The following is an 18189-nucleotide window of genomic DNA, read 5'->3' on the forward strand; positions in this document are numbered from 1 at the left end:
TATACTTTCTATTACTTTATAACTTTAATATTATAAGTTCTGTGTAATATAGTTTTCTCTCTCTAAAGCATTGAACCTGCAATTAAGCCAGGTTACCAAAAGGTGGCAGTGGTTTCTTACTTGTGGTTTACAGATCTCAGTTTAAGATTCCAATGTTCTATATATATGAATGTTTTACATATTTGTCAGAAAATTACAATATTTGGTACAATCTGTGAATATTTTAATAAATGCATTGAAAAGAGATAGTATGATGAGCTCTTTCTGGGAGAACACACAAAGAAGAGGTCATGTGAGCACTCAGTGAGATGGCAGCTGCCCACCATCCAGGAAGAGAGAGTTCTCCAGAAACCAACAATGCTGGCACCCTGATCTCAGCGTCCAGCCTTCAGAACTGTGAGAAAATCAATGTCTGTTGTTTAAGCCAAAAAACAGAAAGGAGAGAGAGAGAGAGAGAGAGAGAGAGAGAGAGAGAGAGATTATGATATGTCCCACCCATGACATGATGACTTTGGAAACAACTTCAAACTCTTCTGGGAGGCTGTCTCCAACTATACTGACTCACTGCTACCCTACAGCAGCTGCCCCAACCAGACTGATGTGTTGATAAACAGGGTTATTTTCTAGAATGATTCTGGTCTAATCCAATAGATTCATTGCTGAATGAATACATGTGCAAGGGGCCCTGGGAGAATCAGCTAAGGAGCTACTGGTTTAGATACCAACAGAATGAGGTATGATGCTTCTTTCCAGTCAAGGTAATTACCAGAGATGCTGGCTGAGTTCTGGAGAGAAGATATGATCGGTGACTTCTACTCAGGGTAAGGGTTCTCTAATGTGGGTTTACTGAATAGAAATTTTGTTCAGTCCAGGGAGATAAGCCATAGATCTCTCAGAATTTCAAATAGGTCTTGACCCCCAAATTTTAATAACCATTGTCTCAGAAAGCAAGGTATTATGAGAAAACATTACTTTCTATCATTCCAAACAATATATGAATTCTTAAATATTTTTTAAAGATGTGAACAATGTATGCAAGTCATAGAGACAAAACCTAGTGATATAATTTTTAAAATTTGTTCATATTTTTGTAAGGTAAATTGCTATTGACATTTCATGCAAATTTGATGTCAAGGAGTAAAATATGTGTTTACCCATTTGGCAATAACTGATTTCTTTAGAGCCTTTGGTATGATCAACAACTATTGGCAGTGAGCTTAGCAAATGCAATGTGGGAAAGGCCATATCTGTAGGAGACTGCAGGATTTCATTCTGCCTCAACGGGTAGGTCAAAATATGGCACCATTTCGTGGGTGTGCCCTGCTTACAGTGATGTGGGAGCTGGGTACTGCTGGGTATGGGCAGACCACTTAGGCCAATATTTTTCAATCTGTGGGCTACAAAATTAATTTAGTAGCTGTAAGCAACATTTTAAAAATTAAGTAAAGATATTTGAGTCTACTCAAGAAATAAGGATAAGTACCATTTCATGAAACTTTTGTCTCCATTACAGACATATTTATAATGTTTCATGTACATATGTATATGTGTATGCATATATATGAAAATGTATAATAAGTCCTAATGTGTTTCTTTTTTTGTTTGTTCTTTTGTTAATCCTCACCTGAGGCTATTTTTTTCCATTGCTTTTTCAGAGAAAGTAGAAGGGAAGGAGGGAGGGAGAGAAACATTGACATGAGAGAGACACATTGATTGGTTGCTTCCCGCATGCAACCCAACCAGGGGCAGGGAGTGAATGGTAACCCAGATATGTGCCCTTGACCAGGAATTGAACCTGGGACCCTTTGGTGTTCTCTAACCACTGAGAACACTAGCCAGGGCCCCAATGTGTTTCTTAATGAGAGTTGCTGTTCAAAGGGTTTAAAAATCACTAACTTAAAGCATCTATATGTGTTTCCTTGGGCTATGAATGTGGCAGTTGTACTAAAATTTCTAGAAGTATGAGTCCACATGACTTCAGATGCAGCACAATTTAGTGCCACCACACCAGGGTAGCCAGACAGCTCCCAGTCCATCAACCAGACCCCCAACAAGAAACAAGCGTGAGTGGCGCTGTCAGAGCTGGCTCGGTGCCTCACCATGTCAGGCACACAGTCCTCTGTTAGCTTGCTGAGGACCTCAAACCATGGGCAGCTAGTTGAATTGAAACATTCAACAAAGTTTTGAACAGATTTAAAATGGTTTCATGACAACACACAATTTTAATGGGAAATAAAATGTCTGTATCTTAAATCATTTGATGCTACTTCTTTTTTTCCACTCGATGTGATGCATTCGTTTTTCTGCACCACAAGGTCCCAGGTCCCTAATCTGTGGCCTCACTTCTCAATGCATAAAAAGAGTCCCAGTTTTTATTGACTTTTCACATCCTAATTAATGTTTCGTCAGGATTCTGGACAGTTCATATGTAAGAGCAGTAACTCACACTTTGTGAAGGCACCACTGCATGTCAAGATATGCCAGGCCATGCTGAACTGAGATCAATGTACTCCAGGGTGACTAAGACAGCAAGTGAAAGGCTGTAGACTCGCCTGTTAGTTTTAAACAAATCATGTTGCATAAAGAGAATACCAACTTATAAGGGCATATGAGCAATCCAGCTGGTTTTGATTCAATGCCTCTTTTTTCAGGAGATTATTTGTGCATGGATGTATCTCAATGTTTGTAAGACAGACAGCAAGGAACTCCAATATCAGTGGATGGATGAGTGAAAATGAGGGAGGGATTCTATGTAAATCCTTTGCAAAGTCCTTCAGATTCAGAGACCTATAAAACAACCCAAGCATTCACATTTCTTATCGTGGGCTGATCATCTCTTTTGGGGAAAACATTGCTCCTTGTCTTACTGTGATGTCCTTTAGGTGAGAAAAACATTACAGTGTGCTATGATGTTAACTATTAGTATTCCATTCCCCATCAGAATGCTTATACGTCTTTTACATAATTTATGTTTACAAAGATGAAGCAATTAGATCAGGGTGCTTATGAAGGAATTTTTCTCAGAATTGGATTTAAGTCTATTTTATTAGCTGTCTAACGGTTCAACTCTCAATTATCCTTGGCAATAGGAGGCACAGAGGAAATAATGAAAATCCACATTCTATATAGGTGGATTCCAAATAGTTGAATTGACACAATTAAATAGAACATTGATATCTGGCATTTCAGAATTAGGGTTATTCCCTAAATATATTAATTTTAGGTTCATACAACTTTAATTATAGGAACATAAAGAAACTAAATAAAACTGTATTAAAAAACATTCCTGCCCAGGTGGCGTGCTTCAGTGGTTGAGCATCTACTATGAACCACAGTTTGATCCCTGGTCAGGGCATATGCTCAATCCCTAGTGTAGGGTGTGAAGGAGGCAGCCAATCGATGATTCTCTCTCATCACTGATGTTTCTTTCTCTCTCTCCCTCTCCCTTCCTCTCTGAAATCAATAAACAAAAACAAAACATTCCTAGAATGAGTTGGGAGCCCGCTCCCACCCCATTCTACACATGAGCATGCACATAGACACACACAAGTTCCTCAAACATTCTGTATTTGACTCACTACTAGGCATCTGGTGAATATCATGAAACATTGCTTTTCCTCAGTAATTTAAGACAAACTCATGAGGGGGGTGCTGTGTAAGGCAAAGAGTGTATCAGCCTTACAGACAGGATTTCTCCTCTGTTGGGAAAATGAGACACACTCAGTAAGTTCACTCAGTTTATCATGGCAAGCGGAAGGAGAATGACCAATATCACTGTCCGCACAAGCCGTGAGGAAAAACTGGGAAAACTGGCTGTCCTAAGGCCTGTACACTTCACAGCCACACCTCCAGCTCAGGTGGCAGCTTAGGGATGGACTGTTGGTCCCTGTCCCTCATCACATTGACTTATGCTGGCTATTGAGATGGGTGGGAATTCGGGCTTCTGCAATGGAAGAGGGAGGTTGCAGATAAAAATAATTGTACTTAAAATGGCTTGAAGTGTGACATCTTAGGGGAGAAATTATGGGATGTCTGATGACTTCCTGTCCTGAGGAGGGATTCTACTGAGTAATTCTGCTCTACTTTCATTCTCCAGTGAGCCTGTAACAGAATAATTTCATTCTAACTTATTTCACCATGTGATTTCAAAACAGTCCCTTACCTCAATCTTCCACTTCCCATTTCTGGGAAACGGGCGTTAAGGGAGAACATAAGTAAGGAGGAATAACTGTTGTAAAGTCACAGGTTCACAGAGGTGAAACTGAGGGTAAAGTCCACCAAGAACTCTCGACAGTATGATGGGTTTATAAGAAGAATAGTGAATGATGTTGCCTATGCGGAAATCACAGTTACAAATAATTTGCATGAAAAACATCCTTTTAATCCTTACTCAGAATCAACAAAAGAGGAAGGAAGACACAGGCAAGTTACATAGCAATTCAGAAGCAATTAATTATGTTTAAATTGGACACAGAAATAAACAGTTAAAAGCAGCATCCCCGAAGATGGGCTTTTCAGCGCCTTCTTCATGAAAGTAAATAGGCTATCACAGAGGAGGTTGTTCAGAGGCTTACATGAAAGAACAGAGATCTAACAGGCTCTGAATGAGCTGGGTTTGCACAGAAAATGAGATTGCTATATTGACTAGAAGCCACATGGCTATTGCGAGTAATCAAGATAGAAACAGAACACTTAATAGTAACCAAACCACTCAACACATCAAGAGTGGGAATCTCCTAGGCCAGTGGTCGGCAAACTCATTAGTCAACAGAGCCGCAGTTTGCCGACCACTGTCCTAGGCCCACTGGCAGTGCTAAACTGATGGGTGGTTTGGATAGCTTTCATCCTCCAATCTCCAAAGCCACAGTTTATAGAATAATAGTCTTTAATATGGGCAGTTGCTATTTTTCAATATTATAGAAACTATGAATAGAATAATTGGTAAAAAATGACTACTATAAAAATATTGAGATGTAAATGAATAATTAAATTGACACAATTGTGTTTCTAAAAAGACGTAGCTTCAATCCAACCCCTAGCCCTTGTTTGCTATCAGATTGGTGCCCTGAGCCCCCAAACTTACAGAAGTCTATGTGTCAACAACAGCAGACCTGGTACCACTGGGGGAACAGGTGTAGTCATAGGTCAGGATTCTAATGCTGCCTGGAAAAAAATTAATCTACCTATTGAGAGAGCTGGAAGAATGCATTCATTCCTACAGCACCTAAATAGTGTCATGAATAGAGATGATCATTATGATGAACTGTAAGAAATGATGAAAAAAATATGCAGACTTTTCCAGCCTGTACATATCTACTCATTCCTTCCTCTACTCACCCTCCCACCCACCTACCATTTACCCATCCATCTATCATCGCCCCATCCACCCCCTAATCCAGCCATACTCAGCCAGGCACATTACCAGTTTCTGGGAGTACAGGCTTGAAGATCACAAGTTCCTGCTCTCAAGGAACTCACAGAGTCAATTCTAAAGAGTGCATATGGCTAATTTTTCACAATTACAGGTTGTGAGTCTAAAAGAACTTTTGCTCTGTTACTTCTCTCTTGAGATTAACAGCACCTTAACTAAAGGGTATACAGGGAAATAAAGTGTGTCCAAAAGATCAACTTTATATTGGTAATTCTCATAAAACTCATTGTCTAAGACAATGCTTTCCAATAGAAATACCACATGAACCACATATATTTTTTAATTTTCTAGAAAAGATATTAAAATACAGCAAAAATCAGGTGAAGTTAATTTTTACACATATTCATTTAACCCAATATATCAAAATATTATTTTGACATGTGATCAATGTAAAATTATTAATTAATGAAATATTTTGTGTTCTTTTATATGTGCTAAGTTTCTGAAATTTAGTGCTATGTATTTTGCACTTACAGCATATCAGATTGGTCACATTTCAAGTGCTTGGCTGCTACATATGACCTGTCAGACAACACAGGTCTAAGAAAACACTGACCCACTGTATACAATTTGAGTTTATGATTATTTTTGGATTAAAGCTAGTTTAGTTTGTTGCCTCTTCTTCCATATCGGGGAGTCCTTTCCATTTTGGTTCCCTAATCAGAAATCTTCCTGAACTGGTCTGTTCAAAAACATTTATTTAGTGCCTATCATGTATTGAGCATTGTGTCCTATGAAATTGGAGACATTGCTCATTGAATCTGAGATAGCACAGTCTGGTGGTTATGAACATGGAGCCAGACTCACTGGCTACGATAACACCATTTACCGTGTGACTTTGGACAGCTACTTAACCTCTCTGTGCCTCAATTTTCTCATCTATAAAGTTGGTAGAATAAATAGTACCTTCCTCCTAGGGTCACCATTAGGTTTAAATGAGGCAATATTTATAAAGTGCTTAACACAGCATTTCTCACAGGGTAAGAACTATGTAAAAGTTTTGAAAAAATTTTAATGTGTTTGTATTTTTCCAATATGATAAGGAAGCAAAACATATCTTAAAAGAAAGACTACGTTTGAAGGGAAATCTTATAGCTTAGACTTAGACTTAGACTAAGATGCAGAAGACCTGGGTGGGAGTCTACTGAACATTTGGAAGTCAATCTATCTGTGCCTCAATTTTCTAATTTAAAAAAAGGTATGCCCTGGCTGGTTTTGCTCAGTGGATAGAGCATTGGCCTAGGGACTGAAGGGTCCCAGGTTTGATTCCAGTCAAGGGCACGTGCCTGGGTTGCGGGCTTGGTCCCCAGTAGGGGGTGTGCAGGACAGCAGATCAATGATTCTCATCATTGATGTTTCGATCTCTCTCTCCCTATTCCTTCTTCTTTGAAATCAATAAAAAAATACATTTTAAAAAATGCATACTATTTTTGCACTCCTAATTATTTAAAAACGTTGTGGACATAAATGAGACGCTAGATATAGGACACTTAGAAGAATTCCAGTTAATGGTGATCATTTCTACAAAACAAAGGCGTTCTGGTTATTATAACAATATAGTAGCTAGCTAGTGGATGGACATTGCCAAGAACTATGAAGTACGCATTTGTGAGGCTCTGTATGCAGAGGGAGAAGTGACTATCCATTCACTTATGAGAGACAGACACATTAGAATTGCATCTTACTTCTTGTTGTTATTATATTTTTCTCCTGACCTTCATGCTCAGCAGCGCCAGGCCCTCAGTGAGCAGCTCCCAACCTGGACATTGCCAGCATCTGAAGCATTATCATTCCCATAATTAACAGTGACTGGAAGCAAATAATTTAATTCTGGGCAAATGAAAATGAATCAATGGTGTCAATTCCATTTTCCATCTTTCTAATTTTCTGTAACAAAAGAGGAGAAGGAAGTGTCTGTTCCCTGGAGTGAGATTCACTTAGGAAAGTGAGAGACAGCTGAATAATTGGCGATGCCTTATTCCTCATCCCGCAAAAACACTGTTGTCCCTGGCAGGAAATTTATTCTTGGCACTGAATAAATATTGAAAGTCACACAGAATATGGCAACTGGACATATTTATGTTACTAAGAAAATATATTCATGACTTGGTGTGGTGAATTAAGCAGAAAGCACAGTTAGAGGCAATGGAACCATAAGCCCAGATAGTCATCAGGCTAAAACATGAGCTCCTTCCAGTCTCCTTTATATGCAGAAACAGGAATATAACCTAGTGCTGCAAATGATGTTTCCACAATAAAATAAGATAGAGCAACCTACGGTGTTTTTAATAAAATCAACATGAAGGCAGCTTAATCTTCGATTTTAGGATGCACAGTTTACTTGTCCACAGAGTTGCTAGTTCAAAAGAACTTAACTGCAACTTAAGTCCTAGCCAGGGGATTCCTGGTCCCATTACTGGATGGTTTAGACCAGTGGTTCTCAATCTTCCTAATGCTGCGACCCTTTAATACAGTTCCTCATGTTGTGGTGACCCCCAACCATAAAATTATTTTCGTTGCTATTTCATAACTGTAATTTTGCTACTGTTATGAATCGTAATGTAAATATCTGTGTTTTCCGATGGTCTTAGGCGACCCCTGTGAAAGGGTCGTTCGACCCCCAAAGGGGTCGCGACCCACAGGTTGAGAACCACTGGTTTAGACTGTGGCCCAAAAATTCTCCTCCTCCTCCTCTGAGATTCCCAGTGTATGGAACCAGTAGGCAGGTGCTGTACCAATGTGAAGATTCTGTCAGATGTGATAGAATGGGGCCTGGGAAATAACCACAGGATGGATTCAGGGACCCACTGAGCCCACTTTGAGATGAACCTGAGCTAAAACTCCATTGATTATCTGTCTTCCATAAGTCCTTATCCTGACATTTAAAAAAATATGTATTTTTATTATTTCAGAGAGGAAGGGAGAGGGAGAGAGAGAGAGAAACATCAATGATGAGAAAGAATCATTGATCGGCTGCTTCCTACATACTCCACACTGGGGATTGAACCTGGAACCTGGGCATATGCCCTGGTTGGGAATTGAGCTGTGACCTCCTGGTTCATAGGTCAATGCTCAACCACTTAGCCACACTGGCTGGGCCACAGTAACAGTTTAGGTCTCCTGGAGTAAGTGTCAGTTCAGAGCTGGTGCCCAGTAATAAGTCCTGGAAAGTGATTATTTTCTTTTCCCTCATGCACAATTACCCTGGTAAAAGGCTGTAGGTACCTTGAGGAAGGCTGAGAGAAAGATTAACAGTATAAATTTTCAGTAATATACCAGTATCCTTCCTCAAGGAGACCCAGGATCCTTCATTCAAGGGGTTCTTCATCTATAAACTGGATCAAGTCTTGTAATTGAACTCTGTTTTTATTATACAAGTTAAATTTTTGTTCACTTGACTAGAACTATTCTGCTTATACAGATGAAGTAAGAATTAGTATCTATTTCACTTCTAGGTGCACCCTCCATATAGGTCTGTGCAGTCTGCTGCTTTGACTCCATCCTTTATAGTAACCACACCCACATTGGGCGACTAAGCAGTAAAGAGCAGACACACTTGTCTTGTCAATCCCGACCCTCTTGGAATTCACATGATGAGGGAAGAGGAAAATAAACACATAAAAAGCAAATATTTTAAGGCATCAATAAATGCTACCAAGAAGACAAAAGAGAACTCCCAGGGTCTTTCTTGGGGCCTGGGCTCACCAAAATCCATGAAAGACACAGCATGGTTTCAGGGGTAGAGCAGGTGCTAAAGTGTTTTTTGAGGTGAATTGGAGTGGAATTGGAGAAAAAAAGAGACTTGGCTGAAACTACCCAGCAATTCAGAGACAGGGTGTCCAGATGAACTCTAGAGCTACTGAGAAAAACCTGGGAATTGATAAAGAAGATATTATACATATGCTAGAGGCCCGGTGCATGAAATCATGCACTGGTGGGGTCCTTTGGGGTGGCCTGTGAGGATCGGGGTCAAAACCCACAGTCTAACACTGCCTGCAGCTCCTACCTGCTGATCCCGCTCAACCCGGCCCCACTGCGCCTGCCACGGGCTCGTGCCCAATCAGTCCTGATCAGGAAAGGCTCATGCCGCTCACTTGCCAGCAGTGAGCCCTGCGTCTGGTGCCCTCCCGAGGGGAGTGGCCTGCGGGATAGGGCAGAAACCAGCTCTCCTACATCCCCCGAGGGTTCCTGGATTGTGAGAAGAAGCAGACCAGGCCGAAGGACCCCACTGGTGCACGATCAGGGCCAGACAGGGACCACAGGATGTGGTCCCTCAGTCCGATGGCTGGACCCCAGCAGTAAGCTAACCTACCGGTTGGAGCGTCTGCCTCCTGGTTGTCAGTGCACGTCACAGCAAGCAGTTGAATGGCCTTAGCATATCATTAGCATAGGACGCTTTGATTGGTTGTAAAGTTGACCAGTCACTGGATGACTGGACACTTAGCATATTAGGCTTTTATTATATAGGATATATATATGTATATATATGTATATACACACACACACACATATATACACACATACATATGTGTGTATGTGTGTATATATATATATATGTATGTGTGTATATGTATATATATGTATACACACAGTGGAATATTATGCAGCATTAAAAAAAGAAAAAATCTTGCCACTTGTGACAACATGGATGATCTAGAGGTTATTTTGCTAAGTGAAATAAGTAAGGCAGAGAAAGACAAATACTATATGGTTTCACTTATATGTGGAATCTAAAAATAAAACAAAACAAATGATCAAACAAAACAAAACAAAAACAGACTCATAGAAATAGAGACCAAAGGGATGGCTACCAGAAGAGAGAAGTTGGGGGGATGGGTGAAAAGGGAAAGGGAAATACAGTCAATAATATTATGATAAATGTGTGTAGTAACAGATAATTACTAGTAACTCAAGTCATTCAGTTATTAGAATTAGTGTGGTGATCACGATGTAAGGTATAAAAATGTTGAGTCACTATATGTACACCTGAAATACAGGTGGGGCAAAAGTAGGTTTACAGTTGAGAGTACATAAAATATGGAGTTCATTCTTGCATTTTTATTAATTATTGTATTATTTTCCATAAAAACAACTGTAGACTTACTTTTGCCCCCTGTATATAACCAATATAATATTGTATGCCAACAATACATAATTAAAAAAAACTTATGAAAAAGTCCTCTGTCATCAACTTTACATGTTACATGACCCATAAACTCAGCTAAGAAAGATCATTATCTTTCTTCATTTTCTTTAACTTAATTTCTCAGGTCCCCCTAGTTGCTGGATCTCACAAAACTGCGGGAGTTTTGTCACGTGGGCCCAGGTGAGTAAGCTCACATGGCTCCTCTCAGCCCTGCCCCCAGCCTAGGGGATCTCCATCTCTTCTGGGGAGCAGGAAGGTGCCATTTTACTTGCCCTGGTTTCTCCCAAGTCTTTTGCCTATGGTTCCTCCTTTCTGTTTCCCTCATGGGCAAGACTTGAAATTTCAAAGCCAGAAAGAGGCCTCTTTTTTTACTCTCCCGCTGCTGTCATTCGGAGGCAATGAGCACAGGCAGCTTAGCTGGAGGAATGGGATGAAGAACAAAGAGAGAACAGTAACTGCCAAACCAGAGGGGACTGTTCCTAAACATTATCCCACACTTCCTCCCCTACCATGTACTGTTAACACATTATCTCACTTGATCCTCCTACTAACTTTTCCAAAAGACGGATCGGACTGGAGAACCTGAGTGACTTTCCCGAGGCCCACAGTAAAGGGCAGGGTAGATGGACCTGGGCCTCTGGACTTCTAGTCCTGTGCCAACTTCGCAGAGGCGCAGTGCACTTGCCTCTGGCATCACCATTTAGAAAGCTTGCTGAGTGAGCAATACACGGTCTGTGCTTTGCCAGGTGAATTACGTTATTTAGAGGTCATCCCGCTGCTGAAGGATGATTTATCTGCAGCAGAGAAGATGATGTCATGAATATACCCAAGTAGTCTCTGCTCTGTACTGCCCTTGAATCAGCTTCTGGACAGTCCATTCATTTTGAGTATTTTGCAGCCACCATAATGGCCCTCTTCCCTGCAGCCAACTGGGCTGATCATATCACAGCAGATTGGCAATTAATATTGCCATAATAATTTGGCCACAGTCAGGTACTTTTGAGTCTGTGGATATGGTTGGAATTTCCTAGATAAGACTGCAAATGGAAAGGACTGGAAAATTCAGAACTTAGGCTATTAGCCTTCTCCAGACAGGCTAATAGTATTGCATAGGTAATAGAAAGCTTGGCCTTTCCTGGTGGCAAGAATGTCTTATCCCATGGATTTTGAGAAGGTCCTTTAAAAGATAGCCGCAAATAACACCTGTTCTTCCTCAGGTATCTCAAGTTACTCAGAATTAGGAATGCTGCAGCCCTTGAATCCATGAGCCAAATTCCCTTCCCATGTCAGCAGTGTATGCAAGCCAGTCTCACACAGAGCTTTGAACATCAAAGGCTGAGGAAAAGCTCTTTTCCTCCACCATTTCAAAGCAAATTATTGATTCTGATAATTTATTTTCCAAAGGAGAAAATATTTTTATACTTTCCCAAACTTTCCAACCCTCTAGGTTTACTCGAATGGTGTACTGAAATGTATTGACTCTGATGAAATTTCCTGAAATTTGTGCAATTTATTCTCATATTTGCAAAGTGCCCATTGTGTGCAGAATGTAGCATGTGAGGGGCTGTAAGAAGATTAAAAAAGAAGTTTAGAAAAATTTGTGGATAATACACCAATCTCAGTATGTCTACAAATCTTGTAGGAGAAGGTCATATAAAAATTTAAAATTATTTTGATTGAGCTATAAAAGTGACCCATTAGTCTGCATGGGGAAATCTTTGTGCTCTTGAAGTAACCCACTTATGCACTTTCTCTCTGATGCTTTATATTCCTACTAATCTTAGCTGATTTTAAAGTACTACTCTATGTAATTAATAAAAATGCATGTTGTAGTTCTCTGACCTTCTCTTCTGGTAAAACTGTGTTTTGCTCTGTGGGTACATTTATCATCAACAACCACAACTGATATGCTTCTCAAATTCATAACCCAGCACTGTCTCCTTCCCTTTCTCCATTTATTTATTTTATATGATTCCTATAGATTTATCTTATGCTACGCACTTTAGAAAGAATGTCTCTAATGAAAATAAAGTGCTCAAGCACAAGTCAGAAATTTTTTATTTCTACTATTTTTTTTTTCCTTATCCAAGCAGAGTTCCTTGGACTCTCCTAATTGAGCTTCTGGGTTCCTAAGGTTGGACTGACTTAGCAGTAATAAGTGCTTCAAGCTCTTTAACGAAAATGACTACACCATTGGCTATACCAGTGGTCGGCAAACTCATTAGTCAACAGAGCCAAATATCAACAGTACAACGATTGAAATTTCTTTTGAGAGCCAAATTTTTTAAACTTAAACTTCTTCTAATGCCACTTCTTCAAAATAGAGTCGCCCAGGCCGTGGTATTTTGTGGAAGAGCCACACTCAAGGGGCCAAAGAGCCACATGTGGCTCACGAGCTGCGGTTTGCCAACCACTGGGCTATACTATGCCATTGCACTTGGCTAACAGCACAACTTCCGTTAGTTCAACAGAAAGTCAAGAGCTTAAAAAAAAAACAACCTATTCCATCTCAGGAAGCAGGCTTCCTACCTAGTTAAATATGCTGTTATCATAGATCGATAAAACAACATTTACTGGAAACACTCTCACCCTGGATTTAAGAGCGTGCCTGAATGGTTCAAACTTTTAATTATCCATAATATATGACCAGAGCTATTTCTTGCTTGAATTAAATTTTCAGAAGAAAAATACATTTATGAATGTGCTCTGCCATGGAAACAGCTTTCCATTTAAAACAATACCCATTTCCTAGAAGTAAAATACTAAAAGAATCAGCCATGAGAACATAGACATGTGTTCCCTTCTCTTCTGGATGTAAATGCTGGTAATTGTATTTCTAAGAACCAGCATTATGGGCCATAAGTCTGACATGAAGATAGGGAAGGAGATGTGTTAAGGGATAATTTCTTGGTAACGAGGTCCTCTAGAGTAGAGAACACATGTAATTATGAAGAATAAACACTTTACTATAAAATATGAAGGAGAAAACCTTACCCGAATCCGGAAAGTAAGCGACAGAAGAGAAAGAAGCCATAACCTTGGACAAATGAAGAAAGGAAGGCAAAGGTTCCGTTGACAGACATGCAAATCAGAAGAGACTGTTTCCTTCCCACTTTGTCTGCCAGTCCTCCCCAGAAGAACGCCCCCACCATCATCCCGAGGTAGACTATGCTGCCTGCAACACACAGAAAACAAAGGAACACATCAGTGCTTGAGAGTAAATGACACATGTAACAGCAAATGAACAAGGAGCAAAATACATTCCAGCATTTTCCATGGCAAAAGTTTCCTTTAAAAATATAACCTTTAGGACACACAAGTCAGCCTTCAAGTTGGGAAGTAAGCTCTGTGGGCTACCTTTGGCTGCCATGACCAATGGCAAGGGCAAAAAGAAAAGAGTCACATTCTCACCAGTCTCGTGGGGATGGGTACAGAGCGGGCAGGCGTAAGGAGTCTCCACACAGAACAAGTCTAGAATTTGACTCACAGTTACATCACCTTTGGTCTGAATGCCTGACTTACCTCCATGACAAGGCCACGATGAGGGACCGAGTCAGGGGCTCCCATCAGAGTGGATTCCCAGTCTGCTTCCAGTCTCTGCCTGTAGCCCATGACCTGGGCCAAGGTCAGACCCTTAGGAACCCTTTAGAGGATTCCATTGGTGCTTTCTCTCTAGTCCCTTCTGAAAGCCCTGGCTCTTCCTTGAGAATGAAAGAAAGCTGGGGAAGGTGAGTTCAGATATTACAAGATTTAATCTGAAAATAGTCTCACACTCTGTGCATAAGAGAAAACTTTTTCTTGGAGTGTAAGGAGAAGGGAAATCGCTGTTAGCACTTTGGAAATTATGCAACTCATCACAGTTGGCTTCGCTTCCATGAGGACAGCAAATGGAAAATTAAGAGCTAGATAGATGTCCCTTTTGTGTCAGGGTGAGTATACACTTGAATTTTCTAATTCACTTGCTTCTTCTAAAGACCAGGACCTGTAAGCCCTGACCAGATTCTTTCTCAGGATTAAATGACGTTAGGTGTGGCAAATGTTACTTCAGGGAGGTTTCCAAAAGGGTGTGTAGTGGCCAGGGGAAATGGCATAGTTAACCATGAAAGTTTGTTATATCTGAATGTGGTGTTTAAAAAGCTGCGAACACACCTTTCATTTATTTCTGCCTTTTCTCTTGCTTCACCAAAGCACCATTTGAACAGCCCCTTTTCAAAGGCACATTCAAGATACTCAGCAGCATCTAAGTAGTAAGCTTAAAAACACACACAAACCATTGGCTGATGTATTGCTTTGGATTCATTGGGGAAATAGCCTACTTAAACATTCGTCCTGAATTCATTTGCTTACCACACTATTAATGGATCAAAATAAGACCCAGAAAGAGAGCACCTGACAGTCTGGTGACCCTCACATCAACAACATGTGGATGCTGCTTTGCAGACGGCCAAATACAGACAGCTACAGTGAATGGCCAGTGTTGGAGCAATTGCAGAATAAGGCAAAACAAAGCTGCTTTCATTTAGACTGGGGTGCTGCAAAGAGGTGGTTGGTCAGCCTCGCCTGGGTGGGATGGTATATTTGTCTCTGAGCTATGGGGCTGACCATACAAAGATCATCCTTTTCAATAAAGAGACTACAAATACCATGAGCCCCAATGCATGTCCAGGAGACAATGCAAAGGAATGTATCAGCACAAAGCAAAGGAATTCCAAAAGCAGACAGATCCACCCAGGGAAATGCATATGCAACAGCTCTTGTTTATAAGAGGATCAAGTTTGCTCTTCTGTTTATTCTCAGAAGAATAATCAGTAGCTAAGCTTGTTCATAATAACGTCCCTGTCTTTAAAAATGCCTACGAATCAGAATGTGAGCTCCCACAGGTCAGGAGTGGCCCGTGGCTGCTGCAATCTGAGCACTTGGGAGTCTTTCTTGAGCTCCAACCCCAGGAACAACAACAAAAACAATGATCACTAGCACTTGCTGAACCGTTACCAGTTCTAAGTGCTTATGTGAATGAACTCATTTACTCTCATGACGACACTTGGAGGTTAATACTATGGAAACCCACTTCACTGGGGAGGAGCCTGAGGTACAGAGAAGTTAATGATTTGAACACAGAAAAGTGAGTGGTGACTACATTCCAGTCCGTCGGCAGTTCACTGTATAGCGTGGTCATGATTCCTCCAACACCCAGGCTGGCCTCCTGTGGAAACATCCAGTTTGTCCAGGCCCCTGTGTGGTGGGTGGTACCACCTACAATTGAAAGCAGTACCTCAACATGTCTGAGGTGCCTTCTCCCTGGGCATCACCTGTAGAGTTAGCTAAGTCGGGGGTAACAGAAAATGATTGACAGGAGCTAGAGGGAAATGCTGTTTCATTCTACCCTCACATAGGACAAGGGGTGCACTACTCCTTCTAAGATACTTCAAAGGGGCACATTCCCAACCCTGATGGGAGTCAGAGGTCAATGCTGAAAACAGCTCAGTGGTGCAGAGGAAAAATGAAAATCCAATCTGTTGGTAAAAAGTATTGGCTTCTACACTTTGGTCCAAGAAGGGCAACTCCCCTGCTTTTCGGGTGGGGGAGGGATGATACTCCTGCTGGACTGGTCTCCACATCCTGTCATCCCCCTTATTCCAGGCAGTCGCTTAGCCTAGTATTCACTAAGCCAGAGCATGGCTTTATGAAGTGATGATTCCAGTATGTTAAGGCTCATAATTAGGTGCTAGTTCTCCCCCACCCAGCGTAGTGTGAGGATACAGCCCATCCCAGGAGCTTCCGAAAGCTCAGAGGTAGTCAAGGCCTGGACTTCTGTGATGGAGACGCTTTAGGGACTTGGTAGGGGCAGAAAACCCCCGTTTCTCATTAGCACTTGGTACTTAAGCCATTTAAAAATAAAACTTTAGAATGTATTAGGGGTTTTAATATATAAAAGAGTAAAATTAAAATGGCCCATCCTTCAATTCCCCCAGATATCCCTATTAACATATATTTAAACAAACAAATATGCCTAACATGGCCAAAAATTCAAACCATATAGAAATGTATAAAATGAAAATAAAACTTTCCTTCTCCTCCACCCTTGACCCTTTCACAAAGGTTACTATTATCAATTTTTTCTAACTCTTCCAGAAGTTTTATACATATAAATATATAAAAATGGATATCCTATAAGAACTGCCTGTTAATACCATTTTTTTCCCTGTATATTGTTTATCTTTTTTCCACTTGTGTTCAGGATTTCTCAACAAAGCAAACCAGAAATAAATCTCTGTCAGAATTTTAATAACTATTTCAAAATACATTTCATATATTTCAGAAACGCAATCACTACCAGCTATTAGGGGAAAACCAAACAGTTCTGCTTCCATCTCGTATTATTACTATGCCTAAAATAAATACACTCCATCTCCTTAAATGACAGGATATTAAATTCAACTTTAAAGAATTTGTTAAGCACCCACTCTACATGACTTTTCCTGAAGTAGGAGAATGTAAGGATTATAAGTCATATCCCTGACCTTAGAGAAGGTAAAACAGCAAGTATTCATCAGACACCTACTCAGGAGAGGAGGGAGTCAGTGTCACACCCATCATTTCACACAACCCTCTGACAACCCCATCTGATCATGGCCACTACAGAGAGGGGCATCCGGGCCAGAACTTTCCATGGCCTCCTGAGGACAGATGACCAAGATAGAATAGTGCTGAAGAGTTCACTCAGGTACCTGGGCTCCAAGTCTCTACACCATCAAGATGGCGTAAAGGGCCCTAACTGGTTTGGCTCAGTGGATAGAGCGTCGGCCTGCGGACTCAAGGGTCCCAGGTTTGATTCCGGTCAAGGGCATGTACCTTGGTTGCGGGCACATCCCCAGTGGGAGGTGTGCAGGAGGCAGCTGATCGATGTTTCTCTCTCATCGATGTTTCTAACTCTCTATCCCTCTCCCTTCCTCTCTGTAAAAAATCAATGAAGTATATTTAAAAAAAAAAAAAGTTGGTGTAAAGGGCTCGTAAGTCAGTGAGGGAGACAACAGGCACATAGCTGAATGAGCCCAACCATGAGGTGTGTGGTTTGATGGGGGTGTAACTGGGACCCGAGGGACAGGAGGTGGCTACTGATTCTGACTGTGGCCTCTGGGAAAGTTTCACTGAGGAGGGAACATCTGAGAGAATCCTGAAGGATAAGAAAGATTTTTGAGATGGAATTAAATTCCTCCACCACTGAGAGGTTTAGGAACAAGAAAAAAAGAAGTAGTATTTAGCTGTATCTTACTTCTACTCTGGTTAAAAAAGGGTTTCAGATTCTAAGGCAATAACCTTGTGTGCCTACGTTGGGTTATTACCCGGTAATTAGACTGTTCCATTGGGCATGCCGTGGAAAGAACTAAGCCTACATAGTAGCTTATTTAAAACAAATGAAACAATTAGAAGGTTATTTGTTGATCCTACGATCTAATTAGGGCCAGACTTTTCAATGTTAGCAAAGGCACCATGTGACTAAAACTGGAAACCCTGGGACCATCAGCACAAAAACTGTGTGTACTTCTTGCCTTCTTTTCCCATTTCCACTTTGCTTTCACGGTGCTAAATGGGGAGTCCTTGAAAACTCAGA

General features: G+C 40.8%; 1 protein-coding gene across 2 annotated transcripts in view; it reads right to left on the reverse strand.

Moving 5' to 3' along the window:
• SV2C (synaptic vesicle glycoprotein 2C) overlaps positions 1-18189 on the reverse strand; it is a 168174-nt gene that overhangs the window by 86436 nt on the left and 63549 nt on the right. For both annotated transcript variants that reach the window (XM_080682425.1, XM_080682426.1), the window contains exon 3: positions 13572-13752. In XM_080682425.1, coding sequence (XP_080538551.1) covers positions 13572-13752 — 181 coding nt within the window. The remainder of the gene's footprint in view (positions 1-13571; positions 13753-18189) is intronic.

The sequence above is a fragment of the Plecotus auritus genome (assembly GCF_963455305.1).
Source record: "Plecotus auritus genome assembly, chromosome: 7".
NCBI lineage: Eukaryota > Metazoa > Chordata > Mammalia > Chiroptera > Vespertilionidae > Plecotus > Plecotus auritus.